This window comes from Helobdella robusta, assembly GCF_000326865.2.
Source record: "Helobdella robusta unplaced genomic scaffold HELROscaffold_43, whole genome shotgun sequence".
NCBI classification, from domain to species: Eukaryota; Metazoa; Annelida; class Clitellata; order Rhynchobdellida; family Glossiphoniidae; genus Helobdella; species Helobdella robusta.
Window position 1 is genome coordinate 299477 of NW_008705028.1, and position 24401 is coordinate 323877.

Consider the following 24401-nt stretch of genomic DNA (forward strand, 5'->3'; position numbering starts at 1 on the left):
TTCTAATCTTTTTCTATAACTTGTAAATATTATTATGTCTTACTCTAGAGAGACTTTCTCTTAGCCTCTCTGACACTCCTTTGTCTCCGGTGAGAGTAGTCGGGCGGCGCATTTTCTACTTTAATCTTAGGGCTAATAATAACAATAAAAACAATAAATTTAACTCTAACAAAGAAATAAATATAATTAGTAACAATAATTATATTAATAATAATAATACTAATAGCAAGTATTATAACTTTATTAAACCACACTCTAATGTAATTAATACTAATGATAAGAATAATAATTCTATTAATTTAAATATAACTAGATTTAAAAGTACCGATATCCAACCTACCTCTACAATTTCACTATTTAATATTAACATAAGATCAATTAATAAAAAATCGCTCTATATCCATCAAATATTCTCTTCCTCCTTACTGAAACTTGGCCCGAGGATCTAACTCTCCCTCTCTTATTTTTGCTACTGATGGTTACAGCTTTCTTGAACTCTCTAGACCTCCAAAAGATCTTCTATCATCTTCTCATTCTTCTTATGGTGGTTGTAGCGGGTTCTTACGGCAAGGTTGAGACGTAGACACAAATCAAAAAAATTTTATTCTGTAAACTGAAAACTATACCAAATAAATATACAATGTCAATAAAGAAAACCAAAATAAAAGTTAAAGTTCGAGGTTAGTATGCAGTGCTGTGACCACGTACGAGCGGATACTGTTTCAACTTCTTCACTTGACAACAATGTAGAATCCTTCGAACACTGGTGTTATGTGGGGTTGACTCCTTCGGTTCCAGCCGTCTTCTGTACCAATATTGCACCACCTGTGCTTTACCCAACCGACTAACGTGGTTGTTACGTTGAAAGGCAACTTCTTCGTTCGCCATCCTCCAACGCAACAGATAACTACTTCGTTCGCTACCTTACGTTTGTCGTCGTTGAGCTCGTAACAACTCCGTACCGTATCTCTATATCTTTCTTCAATTCTCGCTTGATCTGACTCTATGTGTCTTAAACTTAATCCTTCTAAGTTTGAATTAATTTATTTTAATAAATCTAAATACTCAATTACTGTTCTTCCTATTATCTTACCTGATTCTAAAACTCTTGATGTTTCTCACAAGTTTCTTAGTCTAGGCTTTATCTTTGATTCTAGTATGTCTCTTTCTTCTCAGATTAATAATGTTGCTAGAAGTTCTTACTTTCATCTACGTAGAATGAAAAAAATTTTGCCTTTTCTTGATGGTCCTACTTTTCTTTTTCTGGTTACTTCGTTAATCTTATCTAGGATTCTTGCTCTACTATGGTCTTCCTGTTTCTATACTCTATCCTTTAGGTAAAGCTTTTAACTCTGCTGCTCGTCTAGTTGCTCGTGCCCTTTTCTTTTCTCATCTATCTCCATATCTTGTTCTCTTGCACTGGCTACCTATAAAATATAGAATAATTTTTAAAATTTGCACATTTATGTACTGATTCTTGTCTATCTTCGTTTTCTTCTTAACTCTGTAATCGTTTTTCTTCTGTTGTTCTCAATAATTATACTTCTAACTCCTCTACTCTTACTTTCGGAATACCTCAGGGTTCTATCCTTGGCTCTCTTCTATTTATACCCTATACCTCTGAACTACATCGTATTATTAAAAACTTTCCTTTCTCTAGCCAACTATATGCTGATGATTCTTATATTTATACTTCTTTTCCTTCATCTAATCTCAATGGTGTTCTTCATAATCTATCTCTATGTCTTTCTTCAATTACCGCTTGTTTTTAAACATAATCCTTCTAAATTTTAATTAATTTGTTTTAATAAGTCTAAACACTTTATTGCCTTTTCTTGATGATCCTACTCTTCTCCTTCTTTTTACTTCGTTAGTCTTATCTAGGATTGATTATTGTAACTCGCTCTACTATGGTCTTCCTGATTCTATACTCCATCCTTTAAATAAAGCTTTTAACTCTGTTGCTCGTGTTCCTTTCTTTTTTCATATATCTCCATGTTCTCTTGCACTGGCCCCCTATAAAATATAGAATAATTTTTAAAATTTGCACGTTTATGTTTACAATGTAAATTATTTTCCAAATACTTATCAGATATATTAATTGAACCTAAACGCCCCGGTTTACGATCGTCTTCTTGTTCTCGCTTCTTTTTAACTCGTGTTAAACACTCTTTTGCTAAATCTGCTTTTGCTTTTTCTGGCCCTTTTCTCTGGAACTCTCTACCTACTTCTCTGACTACTTCTCCATCACTTACGAAGTTTAGAGCGGATCTTAAGACCCATCTGTTTTCAAAAGACATTGAGGAGCGCTGTTGAACATCGCGGAAATAGCGCTTTACAAGCTTATTGATTGATTGATTGATTGATTGATTGATTGATTGATTGATTGATTGATTGATTGATTTATTGATTGATTTATTGATCGATCGATCGATCGATCGATCGATCGATTGATTGATTGATTGATTGATTGATTGATTGATTGATTGATTGATACGACTTTCGCCACTGCTAAACGGTTATTTTCTGAGCTTAGAAGGTTAAAAAACATACTTAAGATCGACAGTGGGGACAAAAACGACTCAATTCCATTTCTAGTCTTCATTTTAACAAGGATATGGCAAATGAAATGAACTTGGATTCAATTATTAACGAATTTATTCAAAGAAATGATAAGAGAAAAAACAGTTTTTACATTTATATAAATGTTTAAGTATGATTCTTAAAAAACACTTATTTTTGCAAATACTACTGTGAATAAAATTAATAAAAATCTTTGAGTATCATTTTGCTTTTTTAGATTTTTAAACAATACGCGTTTATAAAGTTACAAATTTTCGGATTTCTTGTGAAATTGCGGTTTTGGATGATAAATTTTTAAATCAACAATTTCACACAATCTATCATGTATAATTGTAAATTTATTAAAAGAACTAAATTATTATTGAAAAGTTTGCGAACGTTGGCACCTCTGATGTGTATGCATTCAAACTATGTTTGAGAGGGCTAAAGTTTTTTCAATGATAAATTCCAGGGTTTTAATACAAAATTTGTCCATTTTGCTGAATGCCACGCTGCTTTGTGCTATCAATAGACAATTAGACATGTTTCACGTTATCCGGAAAGAAGGTTCAGCTTTTGGTAAACGAAAACACAAAAATTATTTTTATTTGCAGCCTTTTAAAGACAAAAAAAGTTGCATTGATGTTAATGTCATGTTTCTCGAAGCTTGTGGCTTAGAACCTTTGTATTTTTGGATCTCAAAAGTATACCGTTGGGTCAAATTTGGGCAGAGGCTTTTTTCACTTTTAACATATCACTTAATGTCTTGCTCAGTTGTGCATAATATTTTCAAAAGCCTTAGTTGACTCAGCTCGTCAAGTGCACGTTCCATTTTTGTGCATGTCTCATTCATTGAGTTTTCATGGCACTGAGAAACCTTCTCTCTGGCTGCTTTATTTTATCTGTAGTACTTTCTGTTTTTTTTTTTCAGTTTTACTTTTTACAATTTTTTCTTGCTTAGTTTTATCATTTTCTTTATAATCCTTCTGAAGTCCGTCGATATGGGCACTGTACAAATCATTACACTGATATTGATTCTGATCCGTTCCTGTTTACTGCATCTTTTACAACCAATTTCCTCTTCTGTTTTTATAATTAAATCTAATCATCTTTCTCCCGTACTTCTTTTATTTTCTGCCTCTGCAATAGCATCTGCGTTGAAAATCTACCATTTTCTACATAGAATCTTTTGGGGTTTTTATTTTTGTTGTTTAAGACTAGAATTTTGTACCAGCTGATCTGATCCTACATCTGTTTTTGGATATGCTTGATTTTTTTTAATCTGGAAACTTATATTGTTAGACAATTTGGTTTGTTGTATTACCATCTAGTACTTTCTATGTATATTTTTTGGTCTGTAATCAATAAAATCATGGTATAATTAAATCTAATGGCTAAAGTATTGATACTATTGTTATTATTTATTTAAAAGCATCACAATATTTTGTTGACGAATCTAAAATGTTGAAAAAGTTCGACTGGGAACGTGATATGGAAATGCTTTCTATCTTCAAATGCCAAAAGGTGATCTAGAGCAATTTTATGACTTAATGCAATTTAAAAGTGTAGCAGTTGTTTTGTTGATTTTATTAGGAGCACATAATTGGAAATCTTTTGAAGTACAATTACAAATATCCTGGGTGGAAAAACTTAATTGCTGATTTTTTGCAACAACTTCTTATTGACAAGCCTACGAACGTCATAGAATACGCTGTTTTGTATTTTACCAAATAAACTCTTGTTCATTGAGATATAAGTTAAATTTTATGTCTTAAGCTTATATATATATATACATATATACATAATATATATATATATATTATGTAATAAATTTCACGTGTTTATCAACTTATATTCGAATTTTTCAGTTTGTCTTAGTAAATTTAGTAAAGTTTCAATTTTGAACGAGTTTAATTTTGTCTTTAAAAATTGAAACTTTCAATTTTGAACAGACTAAATTTTGTCGATAAAAATTTACTAAGACAAATTGTCAAAATTAAGTCTGTTCAAAATTGAAAGTTTCAATTTTTAAAGAACTTAATTTTATCGATAAAAATTGAAACTTTTAATTTTGAACAGACTTAAATTTGCCAATAAAAATTTACTGACAAATTGAAAAATTCGAATATAAGTTGATAATCACTAATAAATGGGTGGAATTTATTACATAATGTTAAGAATTTGGTCTACCAGCAGATATATATATATATATATATATATATATTTATATATATATACATATACATCATATAATAGATGGATAATATATATGTATGTTAGGGTTAAGACTGTCTTAGATAAAATTGTAAAGAAATATCACTGCATTTTCATCTTTGATCAGTTTTTTGTTCAATATTTCGTATCGTATTTTTATCATTATTTTTTAACTTATTTCTATAGAAAAAATTTGTTATTTACTTTTTTATTCATTTTTATCTTATACAGAAAAAGCTTTTTTTGGCAATCCTTAACATAATTTGGCTTGCTAATAAAGCTATCATCTGCATTACAATTTGTATTACATTTTGCTTTTAATGTAACTCTTCAAATTATTTATTCATATATTACTATGTTTAATTTCGCCTGTTTTAAATCACAACACGTAACATTTTAGGTATTAATTTAATTTTATTTTATATGGTTTACATTTCCATTTATTTTAATATTTGTATCTCATAAAAGGCTCTGAAGATGGGGTTTACACCAAAACAACGTTGTTAGCCAGCCTAATTATGTCACTAGTTCTCAATAAATACGATTTTAAACAATTCCATATCGTTGAGTGCATTTTTAAAAAGTTAATTAATGCTAAGTGGGCAATATATATATATATATATATATATATATATATATATATATATATATAATATATATTCGTTAAGAAATATCATTGAATGCAGTAATATTTCTTAACAATTGTATCTACGACAGTCTCAACCATAATTATATATATATGTGTGTGTGGATGTGTGTATATAGGTACAGTTAATAATTTAATTTTTGTTCGTTTTCACTGTTTGGGTTTTTACATTCTCAATTCTGTTTCTTATTACTGCAATAAAGTATAATACTTTTAGACGTGTTTTTTTTAATTTACTCAAAAGCGTACACTAAGCAAAATTAGTATTAATAAATTGTCAGCGAGCGCAGGCAATGAGCCTTTTGACTAACACAATGAAAAAACATTCAAACAGATTATTTATGAGATACATTTAATTGATTTAGTCAAAAAAATCTAATCACGAAATCGGTAAATAATAATGGATATATGTGAACGGTGTCCGTACCCAGGATCTTATCACTTCCACACTTTATGCACCTCAACTACAACCTCCATAATAATGTGATGACTCAATGATTAAACGTGCCTGGTCTTGCTGTTTGCAGTGACTGGGTTCGAATACAAAGAATGTTGTGTGTTTTTCGCTAATACCTCATGAAGAAGTGCAAAAGAATGACCTTTAACCTTTTAACTAAACACATCCATTAATTTAAACGACGATCCGACTTTGTATATTTCCATGATCGCATACTTCTATTAACAGGAACTGAAAATTGAGCATCGTTTATATTTTAATTTTACTAGCAAGATTTGGATGCAAGATTCCGGGCTATAAATGTCAGATAACGAAGTTAATATTTGTGCCAGGGGATTTCAATTTTATGATAGATCTGCTTGAAAACGCGAAATTTATAATGGATTATCTGCTTGAAGTTTATTATTTAACGAAAAAAATTTTAGCATTCAATGTATGTTGTACAATCTACGGTTGGAAAATTTAAACTTTCAATCATTTCCTTTATTATGACAAAAAAGTGCATATGTGTAAAAATGCTAATGCAAAAATATTTTGAATAGTTTGAGTGATAACGAATTACAAACATTTTAATTTTGTTACCATTTTATGATTAGATCTGCTTGAGAACGCGAAAGTTTATGATAGAATTATCTGACTGAAAGAGCGAGAATTGAAAAACTATAGTAAAACATCTGCTTGAAAACGTGAAAATTAGATTTGTTCACATAAGTTTGGTAAACTTGTTTTCAGGTTGGCCTATATTTTTTTATTAAAAATTAGCATAATCAAATAAACTTTTTAGTTCCTAGCACTCTTCAACAAAAACCCCTCCAATTCACACTTAAAATGCGCAATAGTTATTGACCGTCATAATAAAAATTGTTTTTTAATAAGTTGTTCCATATTCTAACACGTTCAGAAAAGTGTTAATGTGTAAAATATTTGTTTTAAAGATTGATTAGATAAAATTGTCTAACATTTTTTTTTGTTCACCACAAAAGTTATATTTATGAAAAAGAGTGGGAAGTTTTTTGACAGTTGCCTAACGGCAAATGATGCGTTGAAATATAAACTTAATTGGTCGAAACATAAATTATAAGTTGCTATATAAAGTTCACATTGATGAGACATTTGCTTGGAAAATGAACCATCCGGATTGTTCTTTTCATCGTCATTATAATCGGATTGGTTATCGAATGGAACGAGTCTGACAAAATAATGTTATAGTACATAGTTTACATATCAATCAATCTTCGTTTAGCGTCCAGAGACCCAGTTCCCCCGAGGTGGGACGTTGTTTTCTTTGCCATCAATTTTTTTGCGCCAAATTAGACGATCAGTTGTATCTATTTCATTTAAATTTAGAGCTTTCATGTCTTGCTCGATTGTTTGCGACCAGGACTTCTTTGGGACGTGTGCCAGGTACTTCAACATCTGCATGAGAAGTTATGGCACTGCTTCCACTTTGTTTGACATGACCAAACCACCTCAGACGGTGTTGCCGGCATTTGTCCTTTATATCATCTAAACCAGCACGACGCAGGATTTCGGTAGATTTGATGTGGTCCTTCAGACTAATTCGTTGCATCCATTGGAGCATGTTCGTTGAAGTTGTTGTTCCAGTTTGGTTGTCATTGGCCATGTTTCTGCACCATATAACAAGACCGGACGTATCACAGATTTATAAAGTCTTGATCGTAGTGGTAGTGAGATATCACGCCGCATCAATATAGAGGCAAGGAGGTGCCATTCATTCCAGGCTGCACGTATGCGTGCTCGAACGGCAGCTTCAGCTGTTCCAGCACAATCCAGAACATCCCCTAGATATTGAAACGATGTGACTTTCTCTACCTTCATTGCTATTTCGTATTTGTTGTTGTGTGATTGATGCAAGCAGGGCAAACAAAATTGGACACTTTATATAAAGTACCAATTATTTTTGAACAACGTTTGTGACCCCACTGATTACACTGCTGACACTTGATTGAATTGTTACCTACACCAGCTTTACAAACTGAACAGGGCAATCGTCCAGTAGCTGTGAATTGCATGGGTTCACCAGTGTTTCTTGCTTTGGTTTTGCTGATGTTGACTATGAATCCATGATCGGAGAGTCTGGTGCTCCAATCTTCAAACATCTGTGCTGCATTCCGCTCAGACGTTAAAGCGATATCATCAGTATTTGTTGGATTCCAAATGTCACCAGTGCGTATCGGTTTTGTGATTTCTTCCATCACAGTTATAAATAACAGTGGACTGAAAATCGAGTCTTGGTGAACTTCAACGCCGATGTCAAATGCATCTGTGTTTCCAACCGTTGTGCTGACGAGAGTCTACATTTCCATCACAAGTCGAACAAGTCGAACAAGATTCTGGAATGAGTTGTCGACGTAGACTCCACCTGATTGCTTCACGGGGAACTCGATCAAATGCTTTTTCAAGGTCTACAAAATGAGTCTACATGTGATGTGTAAATATCGTTATATAAATTATTCATATTTTTTCTCTGTAAAAAGAATTTTATTTTAAAATTTTGCCATTTTGATTGATACTTATGCAACGGAAGGTCTAAAAGTTGGTTTTTGATCAAAATATATTCCAAAAATTTTATTATGCGTCATAGTGGCTCTAACATCCACACGCACTCTGTATGTGCAAGCAACGCAACATAAGCTTAAGGCGTAACAAAGCCTTTCCTTTTTGAACAAATAGTTTTCGAACCAGGTCATCGCGCAATGACGACGGGAGTTATGGCATTCTACCGTCTAACTAGTAAACTGATCTGAAAAGTGAGTTATTTATGCATTTTGTCCATTTATGCAATCCTGATTTTGTCCAACCCGTGTTTATATATGAATGGATTTTATTTTTCGTTTTTCAAAAATTTTTCCATTTAACTTTTAGAATAGTTTCACACAAAAAACGTATTTCACACAAATAATTAATTTCAGAGTGAAAGTGCCATTAAATTTAGGTAAATTTTGTAGTATTTTGTATATCTAAAAACAACAATATTATTTAAAATTACTGAAAGATATCTTGGAAATAAATATATATATTATCACGAAAAATGCTTGTTAATTCTTAACCATTTATATTCTTTGGTCACTGAAAATGTTTTCTTCAACCACTCTTAAAATAAAATCTGAAGTTTTAACAAAAAATTAATTTATTTTATGAGATTTATTAATTAAAAATTTAATTATAACGATGACCTTCGTAGTATATTTGACCGTTCATATTTTTATCATATTCCCGGAATAAACTTGTTAGTTCGGCTTCATCATAATTAGCTCCTACAATCTCCATCATCTTTCGTATGTCTGTCGCGTATACGAACCCATCATTGTTTGTATCAAAAAGTCGAAAAGCTTCGATATATTCTGCTCTCATTTCTTCTTTTGTTTTAGCATTTCTTAGTAAAATCAGACAAAAGTCGTCAAACTTGAGCAAAACATCTGAAGTAGGCATCGCACTGCGTGGTCGCATTGCTGGAAAATGTAAAGCTTATCTCCTAAATAATTATTCCGTACCAGTGTACCAGTGTGTTTCTATGTTCTAAAATATTATTAATGTGGTGTTTAATCTCACTAAGCATGTTAATTTAGCGCATTGTATTTGGGATATTTTACATGCTTTTGAATCACTAGTGGAGAATGATAAAGTACGTAAAAATTGCTTTCAATTAATAAGCTTTTAACCGTTAAGTTGATAAGTCATAGATGCAATGTCGCTGTCGGTTGGGTTCTGGCCCAAGGAGCGAAGCATGGTTGCCAAGTTCGACACCGACACCAAACCATTTGTGGGGTCTTCGTATTTAGAAAATATTTGTTTCGCAGCTTAAAAAAATTGTATAAAAAAAAGATCAATTTAAAAATGAGTTAAAAAATTAGAAAACAAATTCAAAAACAAAAATGCAAAAAGCTATATATATTGCGATTAAAAAGTATTATTTTACCATGCGAAAACAAAAACTGTTATTATAGATTATAGATATTAAATAGATCCAGTTTTTTTGCCTAGAACAGCGTTTTTATGCAGAAAATCAACCAAACAATAACGTTATAAGAAAAAAGGGTCACCAGCTTATTTTTTGCCACATTACCATAAGCTCTTAAATATTCCCTACATTTCAAATTGAACAAGCTGTAATTTTATGAAATGGTTGTGTTTTGAGTTTATTTCTTAAGACTAACATCATGATAGCGTTTTGGTACCTTAATTATTTTGATGTTTCATTGTTTTTTTCTTAGTACTTCACAAAATTCAATTTTTTCAACAGTTTTCAATCTTTCTAATTTCGTTGAAGGTTGTTGTATCTTTTTTCTCAATTTTTATAATTATAATACAGACTGAATTGAAACAAAACCATGAAAATATTAGAGTTAATTCAAAACAGAAAATCTAGACATGTTTCTCATTTTAGTGCTGTTAAAAAATTTGCATACTCGCGTTGCGAGGCACCAAAAAAGCAACGCTTATTTTTTTAGGCACGAATGATAATGCCAAAAAATTATATCATTATTTTTCAGTAGAGTTTGAAACTTAAATATAAAATAATTTTAATAAAAAAAAACAATTACATTGACTGGTTTAAAATATTTTTTGTGGATCTTTTTTAGTAGTAGTTTTTAACAGTCGGATAAAAAAATAGAAACTCCGGCCCCTCCTAAAATTCCGACTCCGGATTCCAACTATCAGAAAAAAAATTCAATTTTAATATTACTAAATAAAAAATACTTTAAAAAACACTTGTCATCAGTCAATGTAACTCTTTATTTAGTAAAATTATTTATATTTTAAAATATACCAAAAAAATTGTGTTTTTATTCACATTATTAGCCTTTATTTTCAAAATGAAAGATGATTGCATATTTTTATGCATAATTTTTTTAGTCTTTATTATTGCAGCTCTGACATACGCAGAACCACGTTGCATATATAGATTATGTTCTTCATATCTTCATTGATTTGAAGCAGCCATCTTCGCCACAAAGGCTATTTATTCTTTTCACACGACGTACACATATATTTATGTGCACGCGCAAGCACCGCATCATATACGCTGAGTATATGATAGCCATTGAGATGTTTGACTCAGTGAGCATTTGAATCACTGAGCCATCTCGCCGGCCAACTAAAAAACACGATCCTAAAAAATTTCTTAGAAAAAAATTTAATTTTTTTAAAATTAATAACATTCTCCATTTGTAAAATTTTGCAAAAACATTTAGTTTGAAATTTATAAGCATGTTGTTCTTGTTTAGTTCTGGTAGCTTTTTGCATGCGCAGCTGCAGTTTTTCATAAAAACTTGGTTTGGTAAGCAAATAATAAACAAGACTGTTATTCGTTTATTAAAAATAACAAGGTGTCATTTTTAGTTGATTTCCGGTAAATCAAAATAAATTTAATGAAATTCACTAACAGATTTTTTTTTTGTAAAGCATTCGAGAACATAAATTTAAATTATCATGAAAAATACTTAAAGCATCGGCCAAGCCCGGTTCTAGAACTCTTTTGTGAATAGGTAACATGCGAATAAAAAATGTTTTATTTGAAAAATAAAAAATCTGATTATTCTAACTTCAATCTCATTTTACTTTATTTGAAAAGTCATTTGAAAACAAATTTCTCACAAATCAAGGCATATTAAAAAACACGTTAACAAATTATTAATTTATATACCTAAATTGTATTTAATAATGAATTTTTCTGGCTTTAAATTCAAATTTTTTTATCAATTCTCCCATATCCAATTGATCAGCAATTTCTTTTTCGATTGAAATGGTAAAAAGGCCAACCAAACGATCTTGCCACATTTGAGATCTCAAATACGATTTTATTATTTGTAAATTTGAAATACTTATCGGCACTAGCAACTGTGATTGGTAACGTTAAAACAATACAAAGAGCTATCAAAAGGTTAAGAAGTACTTCGACAAATTTCGATGAATAAATATATTGCAAAACATTTTTGGATAGCTCTTTGAAGGATCAACAAGTTTCCATATAGCTTTCGTTTTGTCCCACAGTTCCATTCGTTGATACCAGATTTAGCGCCAATTGTAAGTCCTTACAGTGTTTTAACAATTTGTCATCCTTTACATTCATGTCTTTTATATTGTTCAAAAAAACAAATAACGTAATATGTTTTAATAATTGAGTAAATCAATCATTTACTGCTAATAACTAAGTAAATCTATCATTTAAAACCCAAATAACGTGTTATGTTTTAATAATGGAAGATGTGTACCATTTACTGTTTTAATTAATATGCCAATAATATCTAGTTGTAAAAAGATACTCTAAACTTTGTTCAATTTTATCATATGAAAGTTGTCGGTTTTGCCCACGCGTGTGAATTTTTCATCATCGAATCCTTCACAAATTTCCAGTTCAATTGCTAATATTTTGGCTTCCTCAATCGTGTGAATTTTTCATCATCGAATCTTTCACAAATTTCCAGTTCAATTGCTAATATTTTGGCTTCCTCAATCATTGCTGAAAAAGCATCATTAGAACAATAATCGTATTGAAAAAATTTAACTGTGTTTAAATGTTTTAAGGTCACATCTAAAGTCTGTGATTGCAAAATTTTGCTGACAAGGTTAGTTTTATTACAATTATTACAGTTATTACAATTTAATTACATTTAATTAATTTATTTAATATTGATTTTGAAATTTTCAAAAAAGACCTCTTTCAGAGACCGGGAAAAGGAAAAAAGAATTAACTAAATATTAATCTTAATGGAAAAAATGCTACATAAAATTATAACAGTAAAAATTACTAATAATTATTAAAAATGAAAAAATTGCAGAATGTGATGTGTACAGAAACACTAAAAGGTATGCTGGAGATGTGGTTTAACAACATGAAACAGATTGTTAAAGAAAATGCAAATATGTTTGTACAACTGCTGACATTTGGACACAACAGGCTTGCAGTTACATTGGTGTGACTTGCCACTGGATTGATCCTGGTGATTTTAAGCGTAGTAGCGTTGCAATCGCCTTTTGTCGTTTCTGTGGAACACATTCTTATGACAGAATTGCAATCATAATTCACAAGTATTCACAGCAAATTTGATCTTGATTCATCCAAGATAGTAAATGTTGTAACAGACTTCGGCAGTAATTTCTTGAAAGCTTTCAAGAAATTTGCTGAACCAGGCATTTTTGATGATTCTCAGGCTGATGAAGAAGAAGCTATTCATATTAATATAAGTGAGAAATTTGTGGAATATAATACAGATGACAATTCAGGAATTTATCTTCCTTCTCATCATTCCTGTTTCTCACACACTCTAAACTTGCTGGCTACAACTGATGCAAGCAAAGCCCTGATTAATAATGGCAATTATAAAAGAATGTATACACCTCTCTCCAGTACCTGTCTCCAGTAAGTGTGTCAGACTCAACAGTGCATCCCACCAGAGTTCAAAAGCTGCTGAAGTTGTGCATGAGATCTTGGGAAGAAAAATTTCCAAACCGAATGGAACACGCTGGAACTCTGAGTTTGACAGCTATAATATTATACATAGTTTACAAGATAACGTGAATATTGTGGTGGAGCGTCTGCAGCTGCCGAAGTTTAGCAATATAGAATTGAATTTTCTCAGCGAAGGGTTAGAACTAATGAGACCGATTTTACAAGCTCTTGACAAGCTCCAAGGAGAAGCAGCTTCTGTGGAGTCATACTTTGGTGCTATCTTACCAACTATTCTTATTCTAAACTTATGTCTCTATTATATTCTACATAACAATAATTAAAAACTTTAATTAAGTTCATGTATGGCCAGAAAAGATTATTACAGAAAATATTACTTTTCAAATCGAGTGGTTAAACCATGGAACGAGTTACAGGAAGAAGTGGTGAACGCACCTTCTGTGAATGCCTTCAAAGTGATGTTAGATTCTTACTATGGTGACAGAATGTTTGACATAGTTTGATTTTGTTGAATTTTAATTTTAATTTATCATTTGAACTATTTTTCGTTTTAAATTTGAATAATTTTTCACAGATTTGAAATTTTATGCTTATTTGAATTTCTTTTGTTATTAATTTAATTTGAACGTTTTTTACTAGATTAGGACTTTATTGATTTAAGTTTGAACTTTGCTATGATGATTCTGAATTATTCGAGACAACGATCATTTTAACTGTTGGCAAGGGGTTCACCCGAGCCGTTTCTCTTAAATAAATAAATAAATAAAAGTTAAAAACTTTAATTAACGTTAATCGGGTATCCTACTGTAACAAGATTGTTTCTAAAATACAGCACAACTGTGCCATTATCGGCTCCCGTTGAACGTTTGTTCAGTCAATCTGGACTAATTCTTACACCAAAAAGAAATAGACTGTGTGATGATTTGAGACTCTGTTGCTGCTAAAAAAGAACAAACTGAACTGTGTGTGACTTAATAAATAAACTTTTTGAAAATAAAGTGTCTTAAGTGTATCTCAAATAAATAAATAACATTTTGATTTAATTTTGACAAGTACTTGGTACTTGTATTTAGTACTTAAGTACAAAGTACTCAATTGTCTACATTACTTAATACTTATAAGTATATAAATACTTAAGTACATTTTTTACTGAGTAATTGGTACTTATACTTAAGTACATTTTCTGAGTACTTACGTCAACACTGCGTGAAAGTAATGAATAAATCTCAATATTTTTTAAAATATGCATCCAATTAACATGCCTTAGCTTGGTTAGTGAGCATAGGATGAGTGTTTTAATCTCGCATTCTGTAACTTCAAAGAATTATGAAAATTCATTTTATGAAAAAATCCTGGTATCACTCAGAGGTGGGCATGGATTGGGTTAACCCATGGATTGGGTTGGGTACAAATTTTTTGAAGTTGCGTGGATTGAGTTGAATTAACATTTTTATTTTTTATTATTATAATTAATTTATTTTTGCATTTTTTTTTATTTTTAAACAAACATAGTTTATGTTTGATGTATTTTGTATCGAGGTAATATTGTTGTGTCTTTGATCTCTTTTTTTGTGATTGTTCCCTTGGGCAAAAGTTGACTTTTTCCGACCGAGAAAATTATTTTTATTTACAAGTATGGCAGTTTCAAAAGAAGTTCAGCATCATTTGAGAAGTTTGTGTGATTTTAATTTGCTAAGTTTGTGAAAGTAAAAAATCCGTAAAACATGTTTGGTCAATTTGGCCAAGTTGCTTAACGTTTATACATTTTTTATGTCATTTTAGTACATGAGCAGAGCAGAATCTTGAAGATGATTACACTCAGCCAGCCAAGAAAGCACGCTTTGATTCTTTTACTGACCAGCAGGATGGCTGTATCTTATCAACTGTATCTTATTATTATCAGGTCATGAAAAATTTGCTAGATACAAAGTCGTGAATGTCACTGCCAACCACACCTCTTTGCTAGCTTACTGGAAAGACAATAGCAAAGACTACACTTATCTCAGAGGTTATTAGACGAGTTTTATGCATCTCTGCCAGTTCAGCACAATCTGAAAGAGATTTCAGTTCAGTTGGTCGCACAGTCACAGATGCTTGATCAAGTCTGTATGCACGGAAAGTTGAAAAACTGGAATTAATTGGATGAGGTTGTCGAGCTCCCATGATAGATATTGATAAATAGATAAAGCCTACACTCATTGTGGAACAGTGACTATGAATCAATGGGAAAAAACTAAGTTAAATATAAGGAACATTTGAATTTTAAATAATTTTCATGTTATTTTATGACACTTTCAGTGTGATTACTGTACTAGTGTATTTTATTTCAAATATAAGTTTCTATTTTTGAGTTCTGAGTTTTAAATATTATTTCTAAAAGTTTGAAAATTTGGTTAAAAATGCGACTCGTGGAGATGGCGGGTTGGGTTGAGATTTTCGGGCAGGTTGAGATGGGTTGATTGAGAGATGGGTTGGGTCAGTAAAAATGGACCCATGTCCACCTCTGGTATCACCAAAATTTTACTATTTAATTCACAAAAGATCATCTTACATTATAAATTTTTTCTTGGAAAAATATGCTTCCGATAGACTTGTCTTGGTTGGTGAACGAAGGATGAGTATTTTAATCTCGCAGTGTTTTAATCTTCAAGAGATTAAAATACTCTTCAGAGAAATATAAAAAAGAATTTTTTAAAATAAATTTGTTATTACCAAAGTTTGACTACCTAATTCACTAAAATATGATCTTATAATTTCAATTTTCTCTTAGAAAAACATCAACCATTTTTTAGACGTCAGATCACGAGACACATTATTATCAACATTTTGTAGATTACTTTGTTATCCACGTTTGTTTTATTTAATCAATCTGCTCAAAAGTTGTTTTCGTTTTTTAACAAAACATTTATTTTTAGGCACATTGGGCCGTACCGTTCATTTTTGTCATATTACTAAGATTTTTTTATTATTTCTTTCTAACTTCCGACCATATCGGCTATTTTCTCTACATTTCTTGTTAAACCAAGGTTCCGATACATTTTACTTAAAGTGGTGCAACTTAGTCCACGGTTTTTTTCAAGTCGACCATAGTAAAATCGATTCATCTATCTCAACTGGAGAAAAATTTTTTAAATTATAGGATCTTATTTATCTCTTATTTTTGGGGTACTTAATTTGTGAGCAAAATGTATTTAAGTTTTAATTAATAAAATTATATGGTTGTGTTTTATTTCAGAAAACACTTTTTAAATTATTATTATAAAATATTTGTAGTTAAACTTTTAACAAGCTACAAAAATGATTCTATTTAGTAAAATCAATAATTTTATATAGTTTGTGTAAAAAGTTTTGAAACCACCTTCTCTTTCGCGATGGGTAAGAATCTCAAGCTGAAATGAATACAAATGCAGAAGTTAAATATTTAATTCCAAACATGTTCAATATCATTTAACATACCTTATCTAATTCTTTTGACTTTTCAGTTTTTTCATTGAAATATTCTTTTTCCCCGACTTTCTTAGATTTTCTAGAAGATTTTGCTCCACTACTGATCATGTCTTACATATAAAATGCATCAGGTAGACAATAATGTAAATAAGAAAACGTCACAATATTTAAATAACGATTTATTTTTTTAATACAACGAATATCACAATGTTAAAAATTTGTCCTAAATTTGAATATTTGCGTTGATATTTAATTCAATAATTTTAAATCAGTTTCATGACCCTCCAACTTATTTGAAAGAACCACTATAATTAGTTTCAGGAATTGCAAATCGGAGTCGACTGAGAGCAATGGAGATCTTGTCTTTCTAAAATTAAATTTGTCACGCTTTGGAAAGAAACGATTTTTTTATCATCTGCAAAAATTCTGGAACTCATTATCTGTAAATTTGAAAAAATTCAACATGAGTCGACAGGTTTTCAAGAAACGTTTTAAACACCTGTATAAATTTGTTCGATCATCGACAAGCTAGGGTCGGTGTCAATCATCCGCGCCGTGGCGATCGTACACGCTACCGGCCGATACCGCACACCTACCACCTCTTATAGCGGTCGCTTCTCTGGTCGGGATTTGCCACTACAATATCTTCTTCCGATCTCAGGGTCAGAATGCACGGGCCCTTCCGTACGCTCGCAAGTCTTCTCTCAAGCGTTGACTTTGACTCATTTTTAGTATTTTATTTATTTGTTGTTAATATAAACACAACGGTACATGTTAATTTTTTACAAATTTTATTGATAATGATGATGAATAATCAAATAATTCAAATATTAATGAATAATAATCAAACAATAATTTTAGTATATTTAATATTATTATCGTTGCTATCGTTATTAATTGTTATTGCTATTATTATTATTATTGTTACTATTATTACACATTGTTTAACTAAAATTTATAGTTTAATTTATTATTAATTGGATGGGACCGTGGGTCCGTGGAAATGATGATCCTTAAATGAATGAATTCGATGACGACGAACGAATGAACTCAATGATGCATGGATTGGATGAACTTCTCAATAGGCAAATAGCGATGCACGGATCGGATGGACTTTTGCTGATGGCGAACCGCCCTCACAACGACGTCAATGATCTTTTTGCTTTCTGTCCCTGTTAACCAGAATACCTGAATTGTCAAACGATTGGATGAATCAAAGAACAAATGAATGCCTCCAGTTGTTGCAGCTCACGGAATATAAAAAGTCTTCGCCTTCTTCACTTCTCCATACATCCGACTATGATGTACAATTTGCATCGGACGATATCAAATTGCTCATCGGCGACAAAAAGACGGCACCAAATGTATAAAATGGCGCCTCTTATGTTAGCTCATCATTTTCATACATCGTGTATGCGCTCGTCTCTGTTCTCCATACGTAACTTTAACATACCGTTATAACTGGCCGGTCGACAACGAGTTCATTTAATCACCGTGAAAAATAAAGGCAATATAACTTTCAAATTACCGATTTAATTATTTACAAAACAATAATTAATAATCAACGCTAATCAATTTTACTAATAAAAGTTAATGTTCGCAAACTATCGAATTATCATTCAGAAACTATCGCTTTCCGAATAACAATTCACTAACGTTTCTCGCAAATTCAATAAAAACACAACGCTGTGTTTCCCTTTTGATCGTATCGGGTCTTGGTTGTTTCACTATTCTTTATTAACTCCGGGCGCGTGTATTGGTGGATACTGTTTAACAGCTGACTGAGATTGTCCACTTAATCTGTTATTGATTGTGAGGTCTTAGGTGGTACGCCATATTTTATATCAGCTGGGGTTCTTCCAAAAATGATCTCCCCAGTAGTTGGATATCTTCAGCGATGGTACAAGCCTCCTGATTTGGTATCGGATACACTTTCCACCACTTGCTAAAATAGTCCGCTACAACCGGAATGTAACGATCTCCATCATTTTTATTTATTTATTTAACACAACTGAGCAGAGGGCCCAACGGACCACTTACCCAATCAGGAAGAAAAAAGAAATGTTATAAAGCTAGGCAATTGGCAAACAGATAAAAAAGTCAACACAAAAAAAAAAACAAAAAAAACATTAAACAAAAAGTTGCATAGTTATTCCTAACATTGTCATTAATACATAGATCGAAAAATAAGTAATTTTTAAAACGATCGGTAGTGTTTGAAATATTAATACATACGAACATCAGATAATGTATAAAAAAATCCATTGTTAAACAAAATACATAATATATTTCATCAATAATTGATTGTTATATGAAAACAAAAATCAACAAATTAATTTATTGATCAATTGTTAAAAAACGCTTCAAGTCAACAGAGAGTAGTTTGCGTCTAAAAACATCATAAGTTGGAGATGAGACAACTTCATCCGGTAGTGCATTCCACACTCGAACTACTCTGTTGAAGAAGAAATATTTGGTAATATTACCGCTTGAGTTGCATTCACGAAGTCTCTTGACATGACCACGAGTTGACAAATAATGAGATGGAACAAAATTATCTTTCAAATGTTGAACAGTAAGATTGTTAAGTATCTTGTATAACAAACATAAATCAAAAATCAATCGGCGATGTTCCAATGTTTGTATTTTGACAAAGTGTGAACAAGACAGATACGGAAGATGGTGGATTGAAGCAATGGCCTTAGTGAATCTCCTTTGAACTTTTTCGACATTAATAATTTGATATTTATAGTGAGGACACCAGACAGTTGAGCAATATTCCAGTAGAGGACGGACATAAGTGCAAAAAGCCTTGTTGAGCAAATCTTTATCATTGGATGCAAAACATTTAATAATAAGACGAGCACGGGTAGAAGATCTATGCGCAATGTTGTTCATTCATTCAATGATCCTCTGTAATCCCTTAAGGGACCGTTGAGGCCGATGGTATTCTTCTATCTCTCTAAAATCCTTTTCTTTCCCTCGCCATCTTCATCCATCCACTTCCTCACAAGTCTTCCAACTTTTTTCTTCCAGTCCCTCTTTCTCATCAGTACTTTTTTGATCAGTCTGTCGTCTGTCATTCTGCAGATGTGCCCAAAGATACCCAGCTTTCTTTCCTTGACACTTTCATACACAGTTTTTTGTCTTCCAAGTTGTTTTCTTATGGCATCGTTTCTTATCTTTTGTCTCCAACTGATTCCCAGCAACTTTCTATAGCAAGATATTTAATAGTTAGTTAATATGATGTTTATAACTTAGTTTATCATCAAATATTACACCTAGATCTTTAAAATATTCGACAGGTGTCAGAATGTGATTATCAATCACATACTGATTTATGGCAGTAACATTTTTTGAACATGGTAGAAATGAGCAAAAAGAACATTTGTTAGGAGAAAGCGGTAGTTGCCATCTTATGCTCCATGCGATAATATCGTTAAGGACCTGTTGCAGTTGGAATGAATTTGATGAACCGGCATACAATTTGATATCATCAGCAAAGAGCAGCATAGAGACATGTTGAGATGAAAGGCAGTCTTCAATATCATTGATGAAGATGAGAAACAGGGTGGGTCCCAGAACGCTGCCTTGGAGTACCCCACTTGTTACTGCAACTGGACTGGACAGTTTATTTTGAATCTTGACTAACTGTGAACGGTTATATAGAAAATCTGTTAACCATCCGAGCAAATTTCCGCCGATGCCAGATTAGCTTTGTGTGTGAGACTGAGTCGAAGGCCTTTTGAAAGTCAAGATAGATTGTGTCGCATCTTTCTTTTCTTTGTCGAATTAATAACAGATCGCTTAGAAATCTGAGGAGGTTAGTAGATATTGATCCGGCAGGCAAAAAACCGTGCTGAAATTTGGATATTAAATTGTTATTTAACAAATAAGATATTATATTGTTCTTGACTATTTTTTCCACAACCCGACAAGATGAGCAGGTAAGTGATATTGGTCTATTAACCTTATAATTATTATCAACTCTGTTATTATCATTATTACTATCATTATTATTATTGTTATCATTACCATTATTATTATTATCATCGACATTACTAATATTTTTACTACTATTATTGTCAATACTAATACCATTATTATTATTATAAATACTATAGACACCATTACTAATACCATCGTTATTATTACTATTGTTATTACAATTACTATTATAATCACCACCACTACTACTATGAACATCACCATTACTATCAACATTACTATCAATATTTTTATTACTATTATTATTATCATTATCGTTACAATTATTTTCACCATTATTTTTGCCATTATTATTACCATTATTATTATCATTACTATTTTTATCACCATTATTACTATTATTATCATTTTCATTACCATTATTATTATTATTACCACCATTATTATCATCACCACTATTATTGTTATCATTATTGCAACCATTATTATTACCATTATTGCTATCATCATTATTAATATTATAACTATTGTTATCATTACTATTATCACTACCATTATTATTATTACTATTATGATTAATGTTGTTGCCGTTATCATTACTATTGTTATTATCATTATCATTATTATTGTTATTACTAAAACCATTACGATTATCATTGCTAAAATTACTATTACCATTATTATTAGCATTATTATTACTATCATCATCATTATTATCACCACCACTATCATTTTTATTATCATAATTATTACCAGTACCATTGCCATTACCAATATTATTATTACTATCAATATAATTATCATTGCCATTATTATTACCATTATTAACATTATCATAATTACCATTATTATTACTATTTTTATTAATAATTATTAATAAATTATTGTTACTAAAACAATTACGATTATCATTACTAAAATTACTATTACCATTATTATTAGTCTTATTATTACTATCACCATCATTATTATCACCACCACTATCATTATTATTATCATTATTATTACCAGTACCATTACCATTATCAATATTATTGTTACCATCAATATAATTATCATTACCATTATTATTACCATTATTAACATTATCATAATTACCATTATTATTACTATTTTTATTAATATTGACATCACCATTATTATTATCACTGTTATTACTATCATTATTTTTATTATTAATATTATTATTCTTCCCACTATCATTATTATTACCATCACTATTATTACTGTTATTAACAACAACAAAATTATTATTATTATTGCTGATATTACTATTTGTATTGTTGTTATTATTATTGTTAATTTGGAGGCTGATTAACAAGGATTTAGAAAACAGTTTGTTATTGACACAGCGATAAAAATTTTTAACATTCGCTTTAGACAACAATTGGTTTTCTTTATTTTTGCGGTGTAGATTGGCTAAGTTGGAGCAGTAACAGGAAATCTTCAAATATTGTTCTTTATCAACTAGATTTGAACTTGTTCTCCATTTCCTCCAAAAATAAAGTTTAGTTTTGTATAATAAGCGAAGTGCCCTAGGAGCTTGATGTTGAGACGGTGATTGACTGCGTCCAATTTTGGGAACAAAAATCGATATTGCGTGGTTGATTATTTGTTCGAATGTGTCCCAACACATATTGACATTAAAACAGTGCTGAAAATGATAATTCCAATTTATATTAGACAAATAATTATTTATATCATTATAATTAGCACTGTTAAAATCATAGGAGTACGTTTTGATGAATGAGTTGACGTCTGGTGGGTTGTTGAGGAAACAGTTGATTTGAAAAGTGATGATGTTGTGATCACTTGAGGCAAGCGGACTGAGCCAGCAAACTGGAATCATCAGAAAGTACCAGGTCGAGGACATTTTGACCTCGAGTAGGCTGATCAACCAGTTTTTGCAGACCAAGTTCATTGAAAAGTTGAATAAATGAATTATAAATTGAGTTATTTGGTGAAAAATATTTGGTCCAGTTGATGAGTGGGAGATTGAAGTCACCTAACAAACAGTTGACATGACCTCTACACAGCTCTCTAATGCATTGTATGCTATCAGTGGCATAATCATCAGCCGACCTGTCAAAACCACCAGGGCGATAGTATGATATGAAGCGGTGATGCGTAGTTGATATGGTAATATCAATAGATACTATTTCGATGTGCGAGTATTTAGTTGGTTTTATGACCTCTTTGAAAGATATTGAGTTTTTAATGATAAAGCCCACGCCTCCACCACGTGATCCACGATCTTTTCTAACAAAAACGTATCCGTGAGGTAAAAACAAACTGTCACAATCATCTCATGTCTCAACAACAGAAAAAATACCCGAATCATAATCCAATAAAAATAAAATTAAGTCATTCTTTTTATTTTGTAAGCTTCTGACGTTAGCTGAGGCCAACCTAAGAGGCCTGATTTTAACGAAAGGGCTGTCCTTTGTCAGTCTCCTCCGCTTTAGATTTGTCACCGGCTGGTTTGGCAAGGCGTCGTGCTTGATGTAAGCTTGTTCTGCCTGTCTTTTTGACAAATCAAAATTTATAAAAATATTCCTCGTATCATGCTTTGAACGTAGGATCCTAGAAAAGGATATTAAATCATCTACTGCCGATGGTCCGGACAAGGTAACACATAGTTTTGACCTGCAAATACGACGTGTTTTAACGACCTGTGGTTTGATCGCCAGATGTTTCTCACAGAGATCTAACACAATATCTCTGTCATTGATTCCTGATTGCTCCACAAGACCAGAAATGATCACGTTATTGGCTCGGCGTTCCTCTTCTTTACGCTCTCGTTCAACTATCCACAGAGCCTTGGTCATCTGCTCAATCATTGGTGTCTTGTTAAGCTTCAATACCTGTTTCTGACACTCAGAAACACTGGTGGACAATGTGGACATAGTATTGTGAAGTTGACACATCGAATCAGTGACGGCGTCTGACATACTTTTGACCGCTCGCTCGAAGCTATTACTGAGAGCCTCCATTCGCAGCAATGTTGATTCAAAAAGTTTGCTCATTAAACCCTCCGAGTTAGCCAGTGATTTGCGCAAATTTTCGTTTGACTTTTTAATAACCAACGTCAGGCTGGAGTCAAACTTTTCAAATATCTTTTCAAGAATGTTGTTGGACAGAGTTATGACTTTTTCAAGGTTTTCGTTTGATTTCTTAAGCAGATTGTCGAAACACTTAATAGTGTGATCATTTGACTTATCTAGTATTTTGGCCACAATACTTTCAAATGACTCGACGGGGATTGATGTTTGATGTTTAGTCGATGACATGATGATACGTATCAAAATTAGGATATTTTAAATAATATTTTTAATGGTAAATTATTTAGTTCAGTTTAATAGTCTGCGAGAAAAAAAAAATAAATTTCACGCAGCGCAAAGCAATACAGAAATTCAAAACAAACAATATACATTTTTGGAAACAATCCTTTAACACAATTATATCTTTATTATTACGTCGAATAAACACTATTTATAATTGAATTTTGAATAAAGTGAAACAAATAAAACTAATTTAACCGCAATTAATTAACTAACAAAAAATTATATCATTTAATGCAGCAAAATTTTGTCCATTTGATGAACCCAAATTCAAGAAAAAAATTCGAGAATATCCAGCAAAGTTTAGAAAAAATACGGAGCGAACGAAATTACGACCAACTCAAACAATATCCA

At 31.3% G+C, this 24401-nt stretch overlaps 4 protein-coding genes across 4 annotated transcripts; all 4 read right to left on the bottom strand.

The window, feature by feature from the left end:
* Positions 1 to 731: 731 nt before the first annotated feature.
* On the bottom strand, positions 732 to 1403 carry HELRODRAFT_177492 (hypothetical protein; the record flags this gene model as incomplete). The annotated part of the gene is made up of 2 exons (XM_009025686.1): positions 732 to 1027; positions 1352 to 1403. The coding sequence occupies 2 exons, from the start codon at positions 1401 to 1403 to the stop codon at positions 732 to 734; spliced, it is 348 nt and encodes a 115-aa protein (XP_009023934.1).
* A 549-nt stretch (positions 1404 to 1952) lies between these two features.
* On the bottom strand, positions 1953 to 3106 carry HELRODRAFT_177493 (hypothetical protein; the record flags this gene model as incomplete). Its single annotated transcript, XM_009025687.1, has 2 exons — positions 1953 to 2309; positions 2993 to 3106. The coding sequence occupies 2 exons, from the start codon at positions 3104 to 3106 to the stop codon at positions 1953 to 1955; spliced, it is 471 nt and encodes a 156-aa protein (XP_009023935.1).
* A 5953-nt stretch (positions 3107 to 9059) lies between these two features.
* On the bottom strand, positions 9060 to 9695 carry HELRODRAFT_85096 (hypothetical protein; the record flags this gene model as incomplete). The annotated part of the gene is made up of 2 exons (XM_009025655.1): positions 9060 to 9319; positions 9563 to 9695. Coding segments are annotated over 2 exons (393 nt in total), but the record flags the coding sequence as incomplete, so codon positions are not given.
* A 13317-nt stretch (positions 9696 to 23012) lies between these two features.
* Positions 23013 to 23996, bottom strand: HELRODRAFT_177494 (hypothetical protein; the record flags this gene model as incomplete). Its single annotated transcript, XM_009025688.1, has 1 exon — positions 23013 to 23996. One exon carries the CDS (start codon positions 23994 to 23996, stop codon positions 23013 to 23015), a length of 984 nt encoding a protein of 327 aa, XP_009023936.1.
* Positions 23997 to 24401: the final 405 nt, after the last annotated feature.